This window comes from Mustelus asterias, chromosome 9 (assembly GCF_964213995.1).
Source record: "Mustelus asterias chromosome 9, sMusAst1.hap1.1, whole genome shotgun sequence".
Lineage (NCBI taxonomy): Eukaryota > Metazoa > Chordata > Chondrichthyes > Carcharhiniformes > Triakidae > Mustelus > Mustelus asterias.
In genome coordinates this window covers 133,345,266-133,368,303 of record NC_135809.1, presented here as the reverse complement: position 1 = coordinate 133,368,303, position 23,038 = coordinate 133,345,266, and the positions used below count along the sequence as shown (strand labels likewise).

At 42.0% G+C, this 23,038-nt stretch overlaps 1 protein-coding gene across 1 annotated transcript in view; it reads left to right on the top strand.

Annotated features, from left to right (window-relative positions):
- The window catches only part of hsd17b12a (hydroxysteroid (17-beta) dehydrogenase 12a), a 169,510-nt gene that overhangs the window by 139,753 nt on the left and 6,719 nt on the right, over positions 1–23,038 (top strand). The window contains exons 7-9 of the mRNA XM_078221050.1: positions 8,054–8,088; positions 14,444–14,525; positions 20,325–20,390. Coding sequence (XP_078077176.1) covers positions 8,054–8,088; positions 14,444–14,525; positions 20,325–20,390 — 183 coding nt within the window. The remainder of the gene's footprint in view (positions 1–8,053; positions 8,089–14,443; positions 14,526–20,324; positions 20,391–23,038) is intronic.

The following is a 23,038-nucleotide window of genomic DNA, read 5'->3' as shown; positions in this document are numbered from 1 at the left end:
CCACTAACAGAACTTTTAAAGCTTTACCATTGTTTCTTTCCAATGCATTTCTGGCATTCAGTTGTGGCTTTAGTTACTTTCAGCTGTTTCTGATACCTATTCATGCAATCTTGCCAATGTTTTATATTTTGTGGAATGTTTATTTTTGAGGCTACTTTTTGACTATTTATGTAAATCTCTTTATTTTTCTTCTCTAACTTATGGGATGGCACGGTGGTTAGCACTGCTGCATCACAGCGCCAGGGTCCCGGGCTCGATTCCCAGCTTGGGTCACGCTCTGTGTGGAATTTGCATGTTCTCCCCATGTCTGCGTGAGTTTCCTCCGGGTGCTCCGGTTTCCTCCCACTGTCCAAAGATGTGCGGGTTAAGTGAATTAGCCATGCTAAATTGCCCCTTGATGCCAGGGGGATTAGCTAGGGTAAATGCATGGGGTTAGGGCCTGGGTGGGACTGTGGTCAGTGCAGACTCGATGGGCCAAATGGCCTCCTTCTGCACTGTAGATTCTATGATTTCCATCAAGTAGCACATCCCAACTCGATGGCTTCTTTATGCCTGAAAACTGAACCCATGCTTACAGCAGGTACCAGGTTGGCTGCAGCAATAATTTTCTCAACCAAATGAAATATGATCCATTAACTGTTGATATGAATTGAGGGGTTGTTAGAGCATGGAATGTTTCCACCAGAAACAAAGGTAGGAACAGACTGCATCTCACGTTTCATATCTGAAGTTAAAAAAAGTATGGGAAATAGGATGACATGAATAGTTCTTTGAGAGTTGTGCAGTGACAATGATGGTTCAAATAGCTCCCAATTGTGCTGTGAAATCCAGATGGAAATCGGATATCATCTCCGAGTACTGCTACTGATTAAATCCATTACCTCCCAACATGTTGAACAGGAAGGGTAATTCTTGCCTGCACACTCAACTATCTTTTTCCTGCTACACTACCTATTGATTAAGGTAACGCACCAATTATCATTGCTTCATAATATACATAGCTAATTTTAGGTGTTGTGGTTATGCTTCCAATAGGATAAATGAATGATTGACAAAACTGCTGGGGGTCTAAAAAAAACCTCAAAGACCCATATGATGTAGGAGCAGAAGTTGATCATACAGCCCATCGCGTCTACTCGCCATTCAATGAGATAATGACTGATCTGAGACGATAATCTTCAACTCCACTCTCCCGTCTTATTCCTATTACCCTCCTTTACTGATTAAAAATCTGTCTAACTCCGCCTCGGACATACTTAATGACCCAGCCTCTGCAGTAAAGAATTCCACAGATTCACTACCCTCTGAGTGATGAAATTTCTCCTAATCGCTGTCTTATGGGGCAATCTACAACAAGAGTCATTGTTTAGAGATGAGGAGAAACGACTACTCTCAAAAGTCATGAATCTGTGGAATTCACTCCCCTGGAGTATAGTGGATGCTGGAATATTGAGGAGATAGACAGATTTTTAATCAGTAATGGGTTGAAGAATTATGGAGAATGAGCATGAAAGTGGAGTTGGGGCGAAGGTGAGATCAGGCATGATTGTATTGAATGGCAGAGCAGGTTCCAGGGGCTGAATTGCCCACTCCTGTTCCTAGTTATGTTTTTTCTTATGTTCCTAAATGGGCAACCCCTTACTCCGAGATCATGCCCTTCAGTCCGAGACACTCCCACAAGGAGAAGCAACCTCTCAACATCCCCTGTCAAACCCCTGAGAATTCAATACATTTCAATAAATTTGCTTCTCATTCTTCTAAACTCCAATGAGTACAGGCCCAACCAACTTGACCTCCCCTCATAAGAAAATCCTTCCATTCCTGGGATCAACCTAGTGACCCTTCTCTGGAATGCCTCCAATGCCAAGGTCCTGAGACCATGAAATCATAGAGTTCTTACAGTGCCATTCGGCCCATCGAGCCTGTACCGACAACAATCCTACCCAAGCCCTATCCCTGTAACCCAACACATTTACCCTGCTAGTCCCCCTAACACTATGGGGCAATTTACCATGGTCCACCAACCTAACCTGCACATCTTTGGACTGTGGGAGGAAATTGGAGCACTCGGAGGAAACCCACACAGACACTGGATGAACGTGCAAACTCCACACTTTTTAAGTTTCTTTAATAGTCTCACAAGTAGGCTTACATTAACACTGCAATGAAGTTACTATGAAAATCCCCTAGTTGCCACACTTGTTCGGGTACACCGAGGGAAAATTTAGCATAGCCAATGCACCTAACCAGCACATCTTTTGGACTGTGGGAGGGAACCAGAACACCCGGAGGAAACCCATGCAGATGAGGGGAGAACGTGCAGACTCCGCATGGACAGTGACCCCAGCCAGGAATTGAACCCAGGTTCCTGGCGCTGTGAGGCAGCAGTGCTAACCACTGTGTTAACTGTGCTGCCCACAAGTGTAATTTATTATCTATTTTAAAAAATCAAAGTGAAGACTTCACAATTTTATTTTTGGTCCATGACTTGAGCATTTGCAGTAGAATAAAGCATTGCAAAATACATGGTGTAACACACACCTCCTAAAATAGTGCATCATCTGACTTGTCATGAGTAATATTACAGACTATCCACAAATATTTAAGCATTTCTGTATTGTTTAGCCTAAAAATCTTTAATGGCTTTGTTAAGATTATGTGCATTACAATGCTTAATAGAATTAACTGCAAATACAGTAATGTAACTTAACAGTCTGTGATTAAAAATATTTAATTAGACCACTTCAGATTATTTGTCTTAAAGATTTATTTAAATTGGAGGTTTCTATTTTATGGCAAGTTTTTCATACACCCACCGATGGGTCACATTGTTGGAGTGCAGTCTTAAAATTTAGAATCTTAAAATTTATATTAGTCACAAGTTAAATTATCACACCCGAAGCTAGGAATTAATATTAGATTTGCATTTCATATTTAATGTTCTGTGGCGATATTTGTAATTCTATGCATGTTAGATATTTGAAAAAGGGACTGCTTCGTTAACATCTTAATTCTGCATCATCCACACACTGGTGTATAATCTGTCTTGTTGTTGGGGAACCTCATGTCAGCATGCGCATGAAAATATCATGCTTTACCACGTGCTACCACATGTCCCCTCTTGGCCGGAAAATGTACCATACAAGTTGATTTCCCTTTAGAGTCCAAACAAGGATCTATACGCGACCAATAAATTTAAAGTTCAGGAAATTTCCAAAGTCAATTGCGATTTTGAGCAGGGCATAACTGCAGGCTTCTATTCTGCAGCGGGAAGTAGTGTTACAGCCCCTGGTTGCTGCAGAGAGATGCGTAGTTTTTAAGTCCGTTGTTTCACAGTATCTCTGCATTTAAAATTATTCCCACAGGAGGTACAGTAGTTGTTTAGCTGACATAGCAGTAGTCACTGAACACCTAAAGCAGTTCTGGCACCATTTGGCCTGTCCCCTCCATATCCCTGACATTTCCTTTCATTCTTCAACCCACTACCGCTCCCCCCCCCCCAAACAGCCCCACTGGCTTTTCAATGGCATAAATCCCATCAAACCTCTACCTTCCTTCAGTTCTAGAGAAGTTATATTTGACCGAAATGTTATCTCTGTTTCTCTCTCCACAGATGCTGCCAAACCTGCTGAGTTTCTCCAGCACTTTGTTTTTGTTTCAGATTTCCAGTGTCCGCAATATTTTGCATTTATTACCCTAAAGTAGTTCATTCACTTAGAAATCTTTGATATTTTATATTTCTCTCACATGTAAAATAGGAACATGCATTGGGCATTCGACCCCTCAAGCCTGCTCTGCCATTCAATAAGAATAATTTAGTAAATTATGTTTCAAATTCTACATTCTCATCCACCATCCCTTGCCCAACAAGAATCTACCTCCGCCTTAAAAATATTCAATGACCATTGCCTTCTGAAGCAGAGAGTTCAAGAGTTGCCCAACCCTCTGAGAGAAAAGAATTCTCTTCGTCTCTGTCCTAAGAGGGCAACTCCTAATTTTAAAACAGTGGCCCCCTAGTTTGGACTCACCTGCAAGAGGAAACATGCTTTCCACATCCACTTTGTCAAGACCATTCAGGATCTTGTATACTTCAGTTAAGTCAGCACTCGGTGAAGAACGGTTGAGGACTCTGGGTCTGTACTCGTTGGAGTTTAGAAGGATGAGGGGGAATCTTATTGAAACTTACAGGATACTGCGAGGCCTGGATAGAGTGGACGTGGAGAAAATGTTTCCACGAGTAGGAAAGACTTGAACCAGAGGGCGAAAGGGACAGTCCTTTAAAACAGAGATGAGGAGGAATTTCTTCAGTCAGAGAGTGGTGAATCTGTGGAACTCTTTGCCGCAGAAGGCTGTGGAGGCCAGGTCATTGAGTGTCTTTAAGACAGAGATAGATAGGTTCTTGATTGATAAGGGGATCAGGGGTTATGGGGGAAAAGGGCAGGAAAATGGGGATGAGAAAAATATCAGCCATGATTGAATGGCGGAGCAGACTCGATGGGCCAAGTGGCCTAATTCTGCACCTATGTCTTATGGTCTTCTAAACTCCAGTGGAAACAAGCCCAGTCTGTTCAATCTTTCCTTATACGACAGCCTGCTTATTCCAGCTATGAATCTAATAAACCTTCTCTGAACGACCTCCCAGTGCACTAGTGCATTTAGATCCTTCCTTAAATTGGGAAACCAGAACTACAGGATTTGAGATATGATCTTCTCAATGCCTTGCATAACAGAAGTGCCTAGCTATAACCTCCTTACTGATTGATTCTAGAACCTTCCCCACAACAGTCATCAAGCTGACTGGTCTATAGTTTCCTCTTTTCTACCTTCTTCCCTTCTTGAATAGAAGGGTGATATTTGTTACTTTCCTATCTGATGGAACCTTTCCACAATCTTGTGGATTTTGGAAAATTAACTCCAACGCACTTACCATCTCTTTTAAGACTCTTTTAAGCCATCTCTTTTAAGACTCTTGGATGAAGTCCATCAGGACCCAGAGACCTGTTAGCCTCCAGCTCCATCAGTTTGCTCAATAGCTTTGCCTAATGATTGAAACTCCCCTCTCCCTTTCGGTTCTTGATTACTATTGCTAGAATATTTTTTGTATCTTCTATACTGAAGACAGAAGCAGAGTCCTTGCCATTTCATCTGTCATTTTCTTATATTTTCTACTATTAGTTCCCATTGTCACACTCTGGGGAACCAACGCTGACTTAAGCTGTTCACATCGGCGGGATCTTCTGCTTCCAGCGACGGTGCGCCTCTGCTGCGGGTTTCACGACAGTGAGGGGTGCGTTCAACAGGACAGGACCAGAAGATCCTGCCACCAGCACACATTGGGCCACCTCTGCCAGCACAAAAGATTGCGTGGAAAATCCCGCCCTCTGTCTCTTCCTTTTTAAATATCTGTAGAAATTCTTGCTATCCGTTTGTACATTTCTAGCTAGCATCCTCTCATACTCTAATTTATTTCTCCTGATTAAATTTTTAGTCATTGCCAAACTTTATAATCTGACTAATCATCAAATGTGCCATTCATCTTTGCACAGTTGTGTGCTTTTTCCTTAAGTTTGAGACTTTCCTTAACATTTAAGCTGAATCTGCCTCTTAGAATTTTTCTTTATCATTGGAATGTACTTATGCTCAGTATGAAGACCACAAGACATAGGAGCAGAATTAGGCCACTCGGCCCATCGAGTCTGCTCTGCCATTCAATCATGGCTGATACTTTTCTCACCCCCATTCTCCTGCCTTTTCCCCATAACCCCTGATCCCCTTTATTAATCAAGATCCTATCTATCTCTATAGTTAGAATCCTATGTATTCGGAAATATCCCCTTAAAAAATCTGCCACTGCGTCTCTATTGATCTATCTGGGTTGCCTCATATCATAGTCCACTTCAGCTCGCTCAACTGCTTGCCCATATCGATGCCCTTGTTTAGGTTTAAAATATTAGTCTTAGACTCTCTCTTCTTGAATGTCTTGCAGTTAGTTTGAGATTTCCTGTTGGAATTCTCTAATGGAAAGCTTCTTGGTTTAAAGGCAGACTGAAAAATGGTTCCCCCCTCATGTGGATTCCACAAGTTCAAAGTCCTTTTTCCAAATGGGGTGCTGTATATGTTGATTCCAATCATCCTGTGTTGTTGGTTGACATCTTCAAGTTAATCCATTAACTTTGGGTGAAAGAAGCCATCATATTACAATGAAAGATTTGACAAGATCCATTCACATCCATCTTATATATAGTGAGTTTCAATACGTTCCTTTTGTCTGGGGTGAACAAATCATCTGGAATTCTCTGGTCTCTGTGTTGATCCATCCTTTAAAAAAAGATGTGTGAATTCCCCGGATGGCCGCGAATGTCCATATTTAATTAGGTATTCGCTTGAGGCAATAGGAATGTATGTAGCTCAAAATGCCAATGGTCTCACAATTTTAATCTATTTTAATAGTCTGTGTCTAGTTTTAAAAGTATTGATTGAAAGTTCATGATATATTAGGACGTGAATAGAAAAACTATTGGCACCAAGGGTATAGAATTCACTCTGATTGAGGAAGCTGGTTTCCACTCTGGTTATTTTGTAGTCTGTGGTGATTAGAAATATACCCGACTTTAGTGCCTGAACCAGATTGATTAAAACAGGACACATCCGAGGTAGACATGCTACAACAAATGATCAATAATATGATAAGTGTGCCCATGGATCTGCTTAGCTGTGATGGACCTAAAAAATCATGCGTCCATGTTGTACCTAGAAGTTTCTCAGGTTCACTGTCACTTGTTTTCACTTGGAGGTGTTCTGTGACCTTTCCTCACCCCTCTGTTTCAAAGTGTATACCCAAAATGGTCAAATGGATCACATGCAGCATCTTTACATCTTTATATTTACATGGACTATCGGCCACCTCCGCTTCATCCTGAAGCACGGCTGTGTGGCAGATACACTGTCCCGCTGTGATTCAGTCAAATGCAAAACAAGTAGAAGCTAATGTTCTTAGGCATATCATTTCAAACAGCCCAGCAGAATGTGTTCTTCCTTGGACTAACTTGTAGTCAACTGGGGATCTGACATGCTCTTTATAGGAAAGGTTATCATTCCTACCTATTGACTATTTAGGGATTTTGGGTCTGATGGCATAAGTTGTCTTTGATTCCTGGGAATGCCACTATTTCAGCTCTCTGTGCCACCGCTCTCCCGGCAGAACCTTCCTTTCCCAATCTGTCGACTGAGCCTCGACTCTGGACCTCTTCGTAGCAAGAGGAGCATACAATATAAAAGGGGAATCCTTACAACATTCACAGTTGACAGTTGTAACAAATGCTGTTCTGACAAGATGCATTGATTGCCTGTTGGCAGGGGAAGTGGACAGTAAACTAGACCATCTGGGGCATCAGTCATTTGGAAAGATGGGTGGTAAGGATAGTTCTGGAATATCAGTGCATTTCTGATCATCTAAATTGTGGCATGTCCTTGTGCATATTTGGGTAGCCTTTTCATCACCCCCTGCAACTTGCTTATTTATCAAATTGTAAATCCCCGAAGCCAAGCAATATCCTCATTTGCTGAATTTAAGGTGATTAGACCATCACTTATTCTGAAGAGGGGACACTCCACAGTAATGTGCAGGATTGTTTGGGTCTCACCCCAAGGGATTTGTACCGAGTCCCCAGTGGATGTCCTGAATCTGAGTCTATAGTTACTCCATCTGCTACCAGTGGATTGTGTTTGCATTTATATATTCACTTGCTGTGAAGCAACTGTACCAGTCTGCTTGTGACTCTTAAATAGTAGTGGAGTGTTGTTTGTGATATTAATACAAGATTCATTTTAAGCTTGTATACCCAATGAATATTTTAAATAGGATTGTAACGACTATCCTAAAGGAAAATATTTTATTTCAGCTGCAGGCTCATGTGAAGACCAGTCATATTTTGATTTTATTTCTTTTGATAAGTTGTGAATAACAACATCAACATTTTCATGCAGAACACAATTCTCAGATGAGGTTCGCAGAATTCTTTTTTCTGATGTTTCACTTATTTTTCTCCTACAGATGACTAGGATGGTATTGCCTGCTATGGTGAAGCGGTGAGTCACTCAACTCATTATTATTTATAAGGGAGAATCCTTCCTTCAAGAATTCATTTAGAATGACTAATGAACCTTGTCTCTCTGTTTAAATGATTGAGTAACAATATATGTATCATAGGAGAATGATTCATCGGCTCAAGGAAGTCTTCCCTTTTTGATATTGTGGCTATTTCTTTCTGGAGGTGAACAAAAAAAAACATTGAGTCATCAGTCTGGCACAACCTAGTTTTCTTAGTAGGTTTTGACATTTTAAAGGCTGTCACTTCAGTGTTTCCCTGGGATAACCTCACCAGCCATAAACACTGGTAAAATAAGTGAATGCAGTGCTGTTTATTCATTGGCCATTTAAAGATGAAGTGTCGGCCAACTGCATGAGCAGTGGAAAAACAACCGAACTCCAGAGAATCCACCACAGAAACAAAACTCCAGATTTATTCCACCTATGAGAGAGCCACAAAACCCATTAGGTCACACGTTACATCGGATGACCATCATCCCGGTACCAAAGAAAAGCCAGGCAGCGTGCCTTAATGACTATCGCCTCAAGAAATGCAACATAGACATCAGTGCCTGGGAGACTCTTGCTCAGAACAGATCTATTTGGAGGAACCTCCTGTTGAAGGGACACAATTCTTTGAGAACACGCGACAACAAGAGGAGGCCTGAGAAAGGAATGCCAGCTATCTTGATCCCGAGGACCAATTCTACCTCCCTGAAACACCTGCCAAGTGTATGGTCAGAGATGTAGCTCTAGGATCAATCATGCAAGGATCATCAGCCATGCAAGGACCCACAGAACCCATGACCAGTAACACGGAGTTCCTTAGGTGGACAATCATACTCAATAGCAAATCGCCAAAGAAGAATACATCAGCCTCACCCAGAACAATGAAACCAGTGTTTTGCACTGTGGACTAACCAGTACATAGGTATAATTGACAAGTGCATTCCTTTCCATAAGCTGCTGAGTACAGAAGGTGACGTTAAATATGTACAGCTTCCTTTACAGATCCTTGATCAGTGAAACAGCCATCTTCTATCCACAGACGTCCGGAGTCTAATCTCACGATCTTTTATCAAAGTAAGCACCTAATGGATTTCAGATTCTCCTCTGAATGTTTTGTCAGGAGTAAGACCTTGTTTGCCTGTATGTACTGTTTGTTACAACCCTTAACTGAGGTGTTTGGTGAAAGTAAATACTTTTTATACGAGCACATTGGAGTAATATCATTTCCTTACAGCTACGTTATAGGGTCTTGTATTTATGAAGCAGAGATTAAATGATGCTCATCCCTCTTTAACATCAGTAGGAAATGAGTTCTCATGCAAGAAATAATTCTACGCCAATTCAAGGATACTGATAGTTCGATTTCAAAGCAAGGATCAGCAAAGTTAATCTTAGACACTCTGGAGTGACATTTGAGGTCCTGGCGAGAAGGCTGGTCATTTCTGACACTAGCATTAACACACGCGGAAGGAAGGAAGCTGTGAACATTTCAGCATGTTCACTGTCAAGCGTACCAACTAAAGAGAATGGCATGTAGTTTGTAAATACTTTCACATTGTGAATGGTGAATAGGAAAAAAATGGACTTGTATCACACAGGAAGTGGAGGAAAGGATATGTCAGGAGATTCTGGATAGGTGCAGAAAAAATAGGGTTGTTGTAGTGGGGGACTTTAATTTCCCTGGCACAGACTGGAAAGTGCTTAGAGCTGGGGGTCCGGACGGGGAGGAATTTGTAAAATGCGTACTGGAAGGTTCTTTGGAACAGTATGTAGATAGCCCGACTAGAGAGGGGGCTATACTGGACCTAGTTCTGGGAAATGAGCCCGGTCAGGTCGTCAAAGTTTCGGTAGGGGAACATGTGGCAAATAGTGACCACAACTCTGTTAACTTTAGGATAGTAATGGACAAGGATGAGTGCTGTCCTACGGGCAGGGTGCTAAATTGGGGGAAGGCTAACTATAGCCGGATTAGGCAGGAATTGGTGGATGTTGATTGAGAGAGGATGTTCGAGGGTAAGTCCGCGTCTGGCATGTGGGAGTCTTTTAAGGAACTATTGATAAGGTTGCAGGATAGGCATGTGCCTGTAAAAAGGAAAGGTAGGATTCGAGAGCCGTGGATAACCAGGGAAATTGAGGATCTGATTAAAATGAAAAGGGAGGTGTACGTTAAGTCCAGGCAACTGAAAACAGATGGAGCTCTGGAGGAATACAGAGAGAGTAGGAAAGAACTCAAACGGGGAGTTAGAAGGGCAAAAAGAGGTCACGAGATGTTCTTGGCAGGCAGGATTAAGGAGAATCCTAAGGCATTCTATTCATACGTTAGGAACAAAAGAGTTGTCAGGGAGAAAATCGGACCTCTCAGGGACAAAGGAGGGGAATTATGCTTAGAACCCAAGGGAATAGGGGAGATCCTAAATGAATACTTTGCATCGGTATTCACGAAGGAGAGGGGCGTGTTAACCGGGAGTGTCTCGGAGGGAGGTGTTGACCCGTTAGAGAAAATCTCCATTACAAGAGAGGAAGTGTTAGGTTTTTTAGGGAACATTAAAACTGACAAAGCCCCAGGGCCTGATGGCATCTATCCTCGACTGCTCAGGGAGACGAGAGATGAAATTGCTGGGCCTCTGACGGAAATCTTTGTCGCTTCTTTGGACACGGGTGAGGTCCCTGAGGATTGGAGGATAGCGAATGTGGTCCCGTTGTTTAAGAAGGGTAGCAGGGATAACCCAGGAAATTATAGGCCGGTGAGCTTGACGTCCGTGGTAGGGAAGTTGTTGGAGAGGATTCTTAGAGACAGGATGTATGTGCATTTAGAACGGAACAATCTCATTAGTGACAGACAGCATGGTTTTGTAAGAGGGAGGTCGTGCCTTACAAATTTGGTGGAGTATTTTGAGGCAGTGACAAAAACGGTCGATGAAGGAAGGGCCGTGGATGTCGTCTATATGGATTTCAGTAAGGCATTTGACAAAGTCCCACATGGCAGGTTGGTTAAGAAGGTTAAGGCTCATGGGATGCAAGGAGAAGTGGCTAGATGGGTGGAGAACTGGCTTGGCCATAGGAGACAGAGGGTAGTGGTCGAAGGGTCTTTTTCCGGCTGGAGGTCTGTGACCAGTGGTGTTCCGCAGGGCTCTGTACTGGGACCTCTGCTATTTGTGATATATATAAATGATTTGGAAGAAGGTGTAACTGGTGTAATCAGCAAGTTTGCGGATGACACGAAGATGGCTGGACTTGCGGATAGCGAAGAGCATTGTCGGGCAATACAGCAGGATATAGATAGGCTGGAAAATTAGGCGGAGAGGTGGCAGATGGAGTTTAACCCGGATAAATGCGAAGTGATGCATTTTGGAAGAAATAATGTAGGGAGGAGTTATACAATAAATGGCAGAGTCATCAGGAGTATAGAAACACAGAGGGACCTAGGTGTGCAAGTCCACCATTCCTTGAAGGTGGCAACACAGATGGAGAAGGTGGTGAAGAAGGCATATGGTATGCTTGCCTTTATAGGACGGGGTATAGAGTATAAAAGCTGGAGTCTGACGATGCAGCTGTATAGAACGCTGGTTAGGCCACATTTGGAGTACTGCGTCCAGTTCTGGTCGCCGCACTACCAGAAGGACGTGGAGGCGTTAGAGAGAGTGCAGAGAAGGTTTACCAGGATGTTGCCTGGTATGGAGGTCTTAGCTATGAGGAGAGATTGGGTAGACTGGGGTTGTTCTCCCTGGAAAGACGGAGAATGAGGGGAGATCTAATAGAGGTGTACAAGATTATGAAGGGTATAGATAGGGTGAACAGTGGGAAGCTTTTTCCCAGGTCGGAGGTGACGATCGCGAGGGGTCACGGGCTCAAGGTGAGAGGGGCGAAGTATAACTCAGATATCAGAGGGACGTTTTTTACACAGAGGGTGGTGGGGGCCTGGAATGCGCTGCCAAGTAGGGTGGTGGAGGCAGGCACGCTGACATCGTTTAAGGCTTACCTGGATAGTCACATGAGCAGCCTGGGAATGGAGGGATACAAACGATTGGTCTAGTTGGACCAAGGAGCGGCACAGGTTTGGAGGGCCGAAGGGCCTGTTTCCTGTGCTGTACTGTTCTTTGTTCTTTGGGTCAGGAAGGCTACTAGACAGGCTACAGAAGTTGAAAGATTGTAATAAAACTGGTGAGACTTATTTTTGGCTCAGAGAGGAGAGAGTGATTGAGGTGGAAATAGACATTCGCACCGGCACAGTTTCATGGATTGAAGCTTCTCGTACTGCCATCAGCTTTCTTTTCACCACTTTGGATTCTCTATGCAGTCTTAAATCTGTAATAGAAAGTCAACATAACTTTAAATAAATCTGTGTTCTTTTTAAGATAATGATCCTGTCATTTGTAACCTCGAAAATAGCATTTTCGTTATGGCCACAAACTCCAGTTGATCAAATAAGCATAGTGCAAACATCTTGAAAACCAAAGCACTTCTTAAGTACGAAGAATATTTTGCCAAAGTAATTTCACTTCAAACTCTCAGATATGGACACAGAATTATACATCTTCACCATCATCCAGACCTCCTTCAACTACAAACAAGCATGCAGATTGTGCTGTTTCAGCGCTAGACAAGAATGTAGAATCGGCATTAGGTTATTTGCTTGTTCCGTACAAAGCATGAATTGCATTGGCAAGTATCTGTCCTGAAATTGTTTCTAATGTTGTATAATTTTCTTTTACTTGAGCAGAAATCTATTTCCTCTAGTCTAAATCTACATTCATTCACCTGAGACATTTTATGTGAACCTTTACTCCGGGAGATTATGGTCCATTTGTGCAAGAGACAGTTGGATAAATATCTAAATGTTCACTTCATTTTGTGCTGTGCCCTCTTTTTATTCATTAGCTTTGATTTCTAAAGTCAGGTCATATCTAGGCAGTTGTGATTCACTCATCGCAAATTCAAAGTAGTGCGAGATGGCTTGTAGAAGGGAGTCACCCGTAGTGCATATTACAGGTCCCTTTCCCTTACTGCACACTGGAAACAACTTTGCCATCAACTTGAAGATGGCTGTAAAACTATATCTTTTGCAAAACCTTTATAACCTTAAGGCTCTGGAGAGGAACCATCAATGCTGTCTGAGACGGATTCTCCGCATCAGCTGGGAAGACAGATATACTAACATCAACGTCCCTGAAGGAGCATCGAGGCCATGATCATCCGAAACCAACTGGGCTGGGCCGGCCATGTGCTTAGGATGTGAGAGTCCCGACTGCCGAATCAAATCTTCTTCGCTCAGCTCAAGGAAGGTTCCCGAACAAGAGAACAAAGGAAGTGCTTTGAAGACACCCTGAAGGCTTAGCTCAAGAAATGCAACAGTGATGTCAATGCCTGGGATATCCTCATTCCGAAGATGCACACTTGGAGAATCGCAAATTCAAAATGGTGAGATGGCTTGTTGCAGGGAATCACACCTCATGGTTTTAGTGCCTAATACAGATACCTTTCCCTTGTTGCACACTGGAAACAACTTTGCCATCAACATGAAGATAGCCGTAAAACTCTATCTTTGCAAAACCATTACAATCTGCGTATTTTTAAAATTCATCCATGAGACATGGGAGTCGCTGGCTGGCCAACATTTATTGATGTGGAGATGCCGACGTTGGACTGGGGTAAACACAGTAAGAAGTCTAACAACACCAGGTTAAAGTCCAACCTTGGACAGCTATCTTCAAGTTGATGGCAAAGTTGTTTCCAGTGTGCAGTAAGGGAAAGGTAGCTGTAATATGCACTAAGGGTGACTCCCTTCTACAAGCCATCTCGCACTACTTGGACTTTAACCTGGTGGTGGTAGACTTCTTGCAGCATTTATTGCCCATCCCTAGTTGCCCAAGGACAGTTGAGAGTCAACCACATTGCTATAGCTCTGGAGCCACATGTAGGCCAGACCGGGTAAGGATGGCAGATTTCCTTCCCTAAAGGACATGAGTGAACCAGATGGACTTTCCTGATAATTGACAATTGTTTCATGGTCATCAGTAGATTCTTAATTTCAGATTTTTTTTTTTTACTGAATTCAAATTCCACCATCTGCCGTGGCGGGATTCAAACCTGGGTCCCCAGAACATTAGCTGAGTTTCTGGATTAACAGTCTAGCGATAGTGCCACAAGGTCATTGCCTCCCCTAAATGAAATGATAAATCATTTAAGAGGACCTCTTTCAGAGCTTCCAGTATAGCAACTTTGGGGTTAGACTTTCTCTAATTCCCAATATCCAAAATGATATAAGGTAAGTTTAGATGGTAAGTATAAAAGTCTTGCTCCTTAATTCCAAAGGTTAATTATGGTATGCATATATTTTTTTAAAAGGTCAAAAGGCATCATCCTGAATGTCTCATCTGCCAGTGCATTGTATCCTGTACCCTTACTGACTCTCTACTCTGCCACCAAGGTGAGACTGCTTATTTTTACAGTGTTCTTTTTCTGTGTTTTGAGTTAGTACATGTGATGCAAAAGACTGATCTAAGTTAACTTGTATTTGTAACTTCTAATGTTATTTAATGTTTGGTTCTTTACACTCTCTCCCCATAGATAGAATTTATTCTTTGCCCAACAAGATGAAAAAGTATTAAGAAGATATTGTTCTTAAATCACAGCAACAAACCTACTTAAAGAGCTCCTTGTGTCTTTCCTGCTGGTTGGCTGTAAACAGGATCGGAATTTGAATTTCAGAAGTATAAATACAGAAGGAAGTAAACGCATGCGTAAAGTGCTCAGAAACAGTTATTACACGAGGTTAAAGTATATTATTCAAATTGGTAACCTCATTTTGGAGATGTTGGTCTTAAGCGACTAGTTTGAGGTTTGAATCCTATTGCTGCTGGGCACACTTTACAGATCTGGTTATAATTTGGCACGAATTGCAAACTTGACTAAGTACATCTGGTTGATGAGAGAGAAATATTCATTGTTTTGCAGTGGGGTTAAAGCTTGAAACACATTCAGGCAAAGTAGTTGGATGCACAGTGCATCTGGGCCATGGAGTCAAATTGGGAGGGAGTATTTAATGCGTACACCTGACACCAGAAATTGAGCCTGTAGAAAGATGTTTCTTCCTATTGTTTACTGATGCACCTTGCTTTAGTGGTATTTACAGATGCAAATGTTGATGGGAGTCTCGCAAAATTATACATTCTGCCATAATCATGCTACATTTTTGGTGATACTTAGTTGGCAGAGGCCCAGTCACGGCGTGTCACTCTGGGGAGAAGACCAGGCTTTTCCTTTAGCTCTGTCAGATTTATATTTGCTCTTGATAAGTGAAATTCTCTTTATTTGAACCAAGATACATTTGTTGAAGCTCTGCCAAATAACAGTATAATTTGAGAATTTTGGCCTGCCTCCACTTTTAAGTCTCAGTGCTACGTTTTGTAGCCTAAAAAGCAGATACAGTTTGATATTTTTGATGGCTTGTCTGAGCTATAATTGCTAAGTGTACCTAACACGATGTTGTGAAATCAGTGCGAACTTAGCAATATTTGTTGAGCTATGAATGCAAACAACAAAGCATCAAGATATAGCTTGATATCCCAAACAGAAAGTTCCTGGCCGGGAAGTCTGCCTAGTGGAAAATAGTCAAATGAGTCATCTTTGGCACACAGATGCATGTGCGTTTCTCAGCTTTTTACAGAATAGAATTGCTAAGCAGTCAATTGCCTGTTCACCAGGTATAGTTTGGAAGTCAGGGACACAAGAAGACAACTGAACATAAGATGGTATAATAGCTGGGTTATAGCTAGTATTAGCCAGGGACTAGATTGTAATCTGCCCACTTGTTTGGGAAACTCTTGGAGAATAAGAAAAAATGACTAGCTTGCCAATTTTTAACAATTTGTACTTGCAGTTGCTCAGGTCTTGCTGAAGTTTTTCATCTTGCACTCATCAGGACAAATGCAAATTTCAAATGATCACAATTTATACTACAGAAGAGTGCTGATTGGTTAGGAAATTGACTGATTGGCGTTTGTAACCTGTCTGTCTTTTCAGCAATATGATTTATTTCTATTTACTGGTCAGGAAAAGGAATGATTGGGATATAGATATTAGTTATTTCTGCATAAACAAGGTAAAATGGAACATTTCCTTGTCCGGTGAGTTAAATTTCATGATGGCTTTTCTCTCTCCTCTGCTTCAGACAAGTTTACAGCTTTCTCAATTTGTATTCCCAACATATAACTCATATTAGCGTTCGTGTTTTTAGCATGAGTAATCCTGATGCAGGTGTCTCATACGTATGAAATTCTTTATTTTGCTGGAGTTCCCAAGACTTTGTAGGATTATGCCTCTGAGAATGTTACATGGCTGCTGGTGGGTAGGAGGGATGTCCAGTCATGATGCTCCATGTATCACAACTGTGTGAGGCAGGCTTGAAGGGCCAGGTTGATTTTTTCCTCCGTCATTTGTGTGTGTTTGTATATAACAACAGTGCTATATTGGCATTTCCCTGTCTCCAAAATACAATAACACGTTGCTTCCTCTAAATTTACTTTGCAACAATTGGCCTTCATTTATTGCATCATGAGTTGTCTCTGTCTTACTAACTATTTCAGCACATGAGGCCAGAAATAAAGGGAAACATGTTTCTCGTAGGGCTGTAGGAAATTACAAAAATGGGAGAGGTGAAACCACAGAGGGATTTGAATGCAATGATGATGATTTTAAATTGGAGGTATTTCTAGTCTGGGACCCACTGTAGGTCAGTGAGGAAAGGGGCAGTGGGTGAACAGAACTTGAGCTCAAGTTTATGGATGGTGGGATATGGGAGGCCAGGCGGTAGAGCATTGGAATAGTTAAGTTCGGGTGTAACAAAGCATTAATAAGTATTTCAGATGCCAATGGATGGAGATGGGTAACATTACCACGGTGGAATAAGACGGTCTGAGTTATCGTGAATTTGGAAACGAAAGCTCAGGGCTTTCAAACAAAGATATATTGAATTGGGAGATGTTTCAAAGCATAGGCGTTGTCCCGCTCTGAGTCCCCAAGGGGTTAACAGTGCAGGAAAGAGAAGAGAAGCCATAAACTTTGACATAAATCTTGAAGAATCTCTGCCTATATACCTTTTGGTGTTATGCCTTAGGTACTTTGAGTATATTTTAAAATGACTACATTTTCTTATTAACTGGATCCATGCTGGTCGGTGAAGTTACTGGTTTTCTTTGCTGGAGAGTGTTTATTGACTCAGTTCATAGTCAACACTACTCACACACCAGTGTCCCAGCTATCCCCATTTTAGATGTTTCTAATACCCATCACCTGTTTGACAGTGTGGACATTCAACCGTAACAATGTAATTAATTCCCCTTGTACTTGAAGAGTGATAGATGATTTTCAGATGTTTTCTTTTGTTTTGCAAACTCTTCTGCCTTTGACTTGCTGGATTTGGAGTGCTGTCATGAATGCAGAATCAATCAACTTTTACTTCATAACAGACATCCCCCTAACACAATCCTCAAGGGAACCAGTTTTAAAGAAATTAGTGTTTGGCTTAATCCTGTCAAAACCAATTCTGTAATTTGTAATAGATGGAAAATACCACGAATACTGAAATACAAACAAAGTGCTGGGAAAGCATGGCATGTCTGGCAGCAGGAAGAAACAGTTTAAGTTTTGAGTCTAATATGACTCCTCTTTGGAAGTGAACAGAGCTAGGTGTGTGGGCTTTATGCTGTTGAAAAAGGGGGAAGGGATGGTGGAGCAAAAGAAGAGGTCAGGGACAGGTTACAGGGCAGGGAGAGATAAAGGTGTCATGAGTTGAAAGGGCAAACAACCAGATCGTCGGGGTCATGCTTGTGGAATAAGTGAAGGTGTTCCGCAAAGTGATCAGCCAATCTGTATTTATGTGTGTGTCATCTATCATATATCTGTATCCCCAATGTAGAGTGGACTGCATTGTGAGCAGCGAATTCAGTAGACTACACTGAAAAAAGTACAAGTAAATTGCTGTTTCACCTGGAAAGGGTATCTGTAATTTGTAATTCTGTTGATCCTCCTTCGACGTGAAACATAAACCTAATCGCTATGTCTATTATCTCTTCAGTCAGAAAGGTGTGTTTGAGTACATTAGCTATTGTTATTTAAATAACAAGTGGGAAATATTAAATCTTGTACCCCCCTCACCCCACCTTCATCCCACAACATCTGAGATGTACCAACACATTCTGGAATCTGTAACTGCTTCAAAAGGAACAAAAATGTTCTATCATTAGCACTTCGAGCCAAGCAACAACTCAGACAGTGTAATGATCCCTCTATCCTGAGGGTAGAACTGAAAGTGATTGAAACTTATTGCAAATATTGCCCATTTACTCGTTAGTTCCAGTTTTTGTTTAATTTTGATTTGTGTAATGCTGACAAGGCCACAGTTTGAGAGAGTGAGTAACTTTTTGATTCAGTTATGCCAAAAGACAATGTAGTGCACAACTGGAATTTATTTTTTATTCATCTACGGGATGTGGGGGTCGCTGGCTAGTCTAGCATTTATTGCCCATCCCCAATTGCCCTTAAGAAGGTGATGGGTGAGCTGCCGCCTTGAACCCCTGCAGTCCATGTGTTGTAGGTATATCCACAGTGCGTTTAGGGAGAGAGTTCCAAGATTTTGACCCAGCGACAGTGAAGGAGTGACAGATATATTTCCAAGTCATATGGTGAGTGTCTTGGAGGGGAACTTCCAGGTGGTGGCGTCTGCTGCCCTTGACCTTCTAGGACCTTGAGTTCCTGCAATATGTCTTGTAGATTATGGAGTGAGACTTGAACCCAGACCAGAGGATTGAACCAGTGTGTTCTTGCAAAATTGATAGAGTCTCTGATTATTTTCTTCCTAGTGCTAGTCCGCAAAATTACCAGATCTATTAAATTTAGTTTCATAGCTACTTACACTGCAAATTCCAGTTCTGTGTAAAGCGAACCCTGTAATGCAATGAACCTGTTATTGTTCCTTCCTTTCTACCTCCCTCTTATCACAAAAAACACGTCTAAATTTGCTGAGCCCTGGTTCATGCCCAGGCCAATTAAAATCTGGTAGTAAAACCATGAAATTACGAGTTTCAGTTTGTGTTGGGCGTGAACAGTAAGATAATTGATTTGGCTATTATTCAGACACTCAAAGGTAGAGTCCCGGCATGATGCTTTTCCCACCAGGATCCTGCCAGGCGGCACGGTGGCACAGTGGTTAGCACTGCTGCATCACAGCGCCAGGGACACGGGTTCGATTCCCAGCTTGGGTCACTGTCTGTGCGGAGTTTGCACGTTCTCCCTGTGACTCTGTGGGTTTCCTCCGGGTGCTCCGGTTTCCTCCCACAGTCCAAAGATGTGCAGATTAGGTGGATTGGCCATGCTAAATTGCCCCTTAGTGTCAGGGGAACTAGCTAGGGTAAATGCATGGGGTTATAGGGATAAGGCCTGGGTGGGATTGTTGTCAGTGCAGACTCGATGGGCTGAATGGCCTCCTTCTGCACTGTAGGATTCTATGATTTTATATGATCACATTCTGGCAATTTCTAGGACAGACAACCATACAGGACCCACCAGCTCTCTGCCTGAATTCCTATTTTAAGTTCCTGGCAGGTGAGATTCTGCACCAGGATTGGTATTGACATTGCAGTTTGCTCTGAGTCTGAGTTGCTGTGGTAACATACACTTTTACATGCATGTTGCAGCTCTTGACATTGATGGTAGAGACTTCAATTTCTTTCCATCAGGTAGCTGACCAGGAATCTCTCCTGCTCTTACCGCCTGCCATTTTCGTGTGATGATAGGATTTGCAGGTTGCTACTCAATATGTTTGGCCACATAAATGCACTTCCTTGGCCAGCACATCTTGGGGCGTGACTCAATCCTGGGTCAAAAGCAGGGATAAGACCATAAGACCATAAGACATAGGAGCGGAAGTAAGGCCATTCGGCCCATCGAGTCCACTCCACCATTCAATCATGGTTGATTTCAACTCCATTTACCCGCTCTCTCCCCATAGCCCTTAATTCCTCGAGAAATCAAGAATTTATCAATTTCTGTCTTGAAGACGCTCAACGTCTCGGCCTCCACAGCCCTCTGTGGCAATGAATTCCACAGATGCTACCAATGTGCTAAAAGATCTGCCATATCAGGAGTACAATCGCCAAAAATTCAGCCTGTCGAATGCTTATAGTATAACCTCGCTCTCCAAACTTAATTTCTGTTTTATTTCCAATAGTCTTTTGTGGATTTCTTTTCGCAAGGACTGCATGTTGAGTACCAGAGCAAGGGAATCATTGTCCAGGTAAGTAGAGCTTGGAGAAGTATCCTTGTTACTGTATGGTTACTATAGGAACTGCTGCTGTCATGGTAACTACGGTAAATCATATTCGCATAGCTACTGACGCAAGCTGGAGAGAGAAAGCAAAAGGATAGTGATGAATGTTGGTGAGAAAAAGAGACTGTGCTGATCGTTAAAAACAAAAATTATAAATTATAAATTGCAAATGTGATATTTTCTTTCACAAGCATTGGTGTATTTTGTGCTTCAGGTTAAGTAAATTTTCCTGAATACTTTAGCACCTGCTCTGATTAAACAATGAAATTATACTCTATCTGCTTTTGTGGCAAAACTTGCAAATGCATGACTTCATCGAAAGTGCTGAAGTATGCTACCTGCTTCTCTGTACCTCTTCAGCATGGTTGATGAACATTTGCTGCTGGAGTACAACAAACCATATCCAATTCATAGCTGCATAAGAAATCGTGCAGGCAAAATAAAGTGCATTTTCGAAAACTCTTCTATTATTACTGAAGCCACACAATGAAGTAACACGCTCGCTATATATTGATTTGATTTATTATTGTCACATGTATTAGCATACAGTGAAAAGTATTGTTTCTTGTGCACAATACAGACAAAACATACCGTTCATAGAGAAGGAAAGGAGAGAATGCAGAATGTAGTGTTACAGTCATAGCTAGGGTGTCGAAAAAGATCAACTTAATGCAAGGTAAGTCCAATCACAAGTCTGACAGCAGCAGGGAAGAAGCTGTTCTTGAGTCAGTTGGTACGTGACCTCAGACTTTTGGTATCTTTTTCCCCGACGGAAGAAGGTGGAAGAGAGAATGTCCAGGGTGCGTGAGGTCCTTAATTATGCTGGCTGCTTTGCCGAGGCAGCGGGAAGTGTAGACAGAGTCAATGGATGGGAGGCTGGTTTAGAATTGCCATTCACATCCATGTATACTTATGGATGTATACAGTATTTTACAGTTGGCAGTGCAGAAACGTATTTTGGAATAAAATTCCTTGTAATTAGTTAAAGTTAACCAATTGATTAAAATATCTTTGGTAATATCTGGGACTTTCTTGACTCCTTCCAATCATCCAGTTAGTGATGAGATTGTTGCACTGTTGCTTTTACTAGGCTGATTGTTTAAAACCCAGTCACGTGTTTTAATCACCCAACAGTCGCCCAAGTTTAAAAGTCAACTGGTATTTAATCGCATTCGGAGAGGCTAATGGTATGAGCAGTGGAAAAATATTACAGTGATGCATTTTGGAATGCCTTTGAGGTTGTAGCTGAGCCACATCATTGTGGCAGATTATAGGGGGATTTATTCAGCACCTTACTGTGCCACTTGACCTCAGTGCTTGATGCTGACACTAGATACCCTCAATAGAAAATATTCTGTTCCTTAGTACTTGCGTTCCTACATCAAGCACATTTAAAGAAAATAAACTATGGTAATTGGCCAATTAGAATACCATTTTTTTTAGTAACAGTTTTCTGAATTGATATTGTCTTGCCTATTCTCTATTGAGATAGTGCAAGACATTGGTGAGGTAGTGAGATTGAGGCTAGAAATAACAAATCGGGTGTGTTAAACGTGTTCCCCTCGCAATAAATTATAACATTCTATTAGCTTTCCGAATTACTTGCTGTGCCTTTTGTGATTCATGCTCTATGCAGCCTATGGTCCAGCTTACGTAGGGCCATCACGCACACACATGCACGCACATGCAACTGTGTGCACACTCAGACACAGACAGACACGTGTGTGCGCGCGCGTGCACACACACACCACACACACACAAGGGTCATCTGTCACTTCTTTAGTTTTGTTTTCACTAAGTACTGACCTTTTTCTTCTATTAACACATTCTGCTATCTTATCTCTCTTCCACTATCAGTATCTTCTATAGTCCCTGATGCTGCCATTAACACTTCCTTTGTCTTGTCCCCTAAACATCTTTGATCAATCCTCGCTCACACCTACCGCTGACCTTCTATTTTACTCCAACCCTCCCTAGCAGTATAAAATCCATCACACCTCTCCCTGTCTTTACCTCTGCAGAAGAGTCAAACGGACTTGAAACGTTAACTCTGTTTCTCTCTCCACAGATGCTGCCAGACTTGCTGAGGTTATCCAGCTGTTTCTGTTTTTATTTATTGTTTGTTGATAATGTATGAAAAGCCAGACTGCTTTCAGTCTGTTTCCTCATGTCGGGCTGTTAGTGCCATCTAGTGGTTAATATTTAAATCTCCCTTTCCTGACAACTACTTCCACGCAGTCTTTTGTTAACTTGAGTAGGTGCTATACAGTTCTTGAATGGAATGGTTTTGCAGTAGACCAGGCCTCAAATTGCAATATTTATTTAAATTGAGCCAATTTTGATCTGATCTGATCTCAAATATCAAATTGCAAATATCCTTCCTGGCTTGGCTTCATCAGGATTTGGATCAGAGCGGCACGATGGCACAGTGGTTAACGCTGCTGCCTCACAGCGCCAGGGACCTCGGGCTCAATTCTGGCCTCAGGTGACTGTGTGGATTTTGCACATTCTCCCCATATCTGTGTGGATTTCCTCCGGGTACTCCGGTTTCCTCCCACACTCCGTGCAGGTTAGGTGGATTGGCAATGCTAAATTGCCCCTTAATCTCAGGGGGA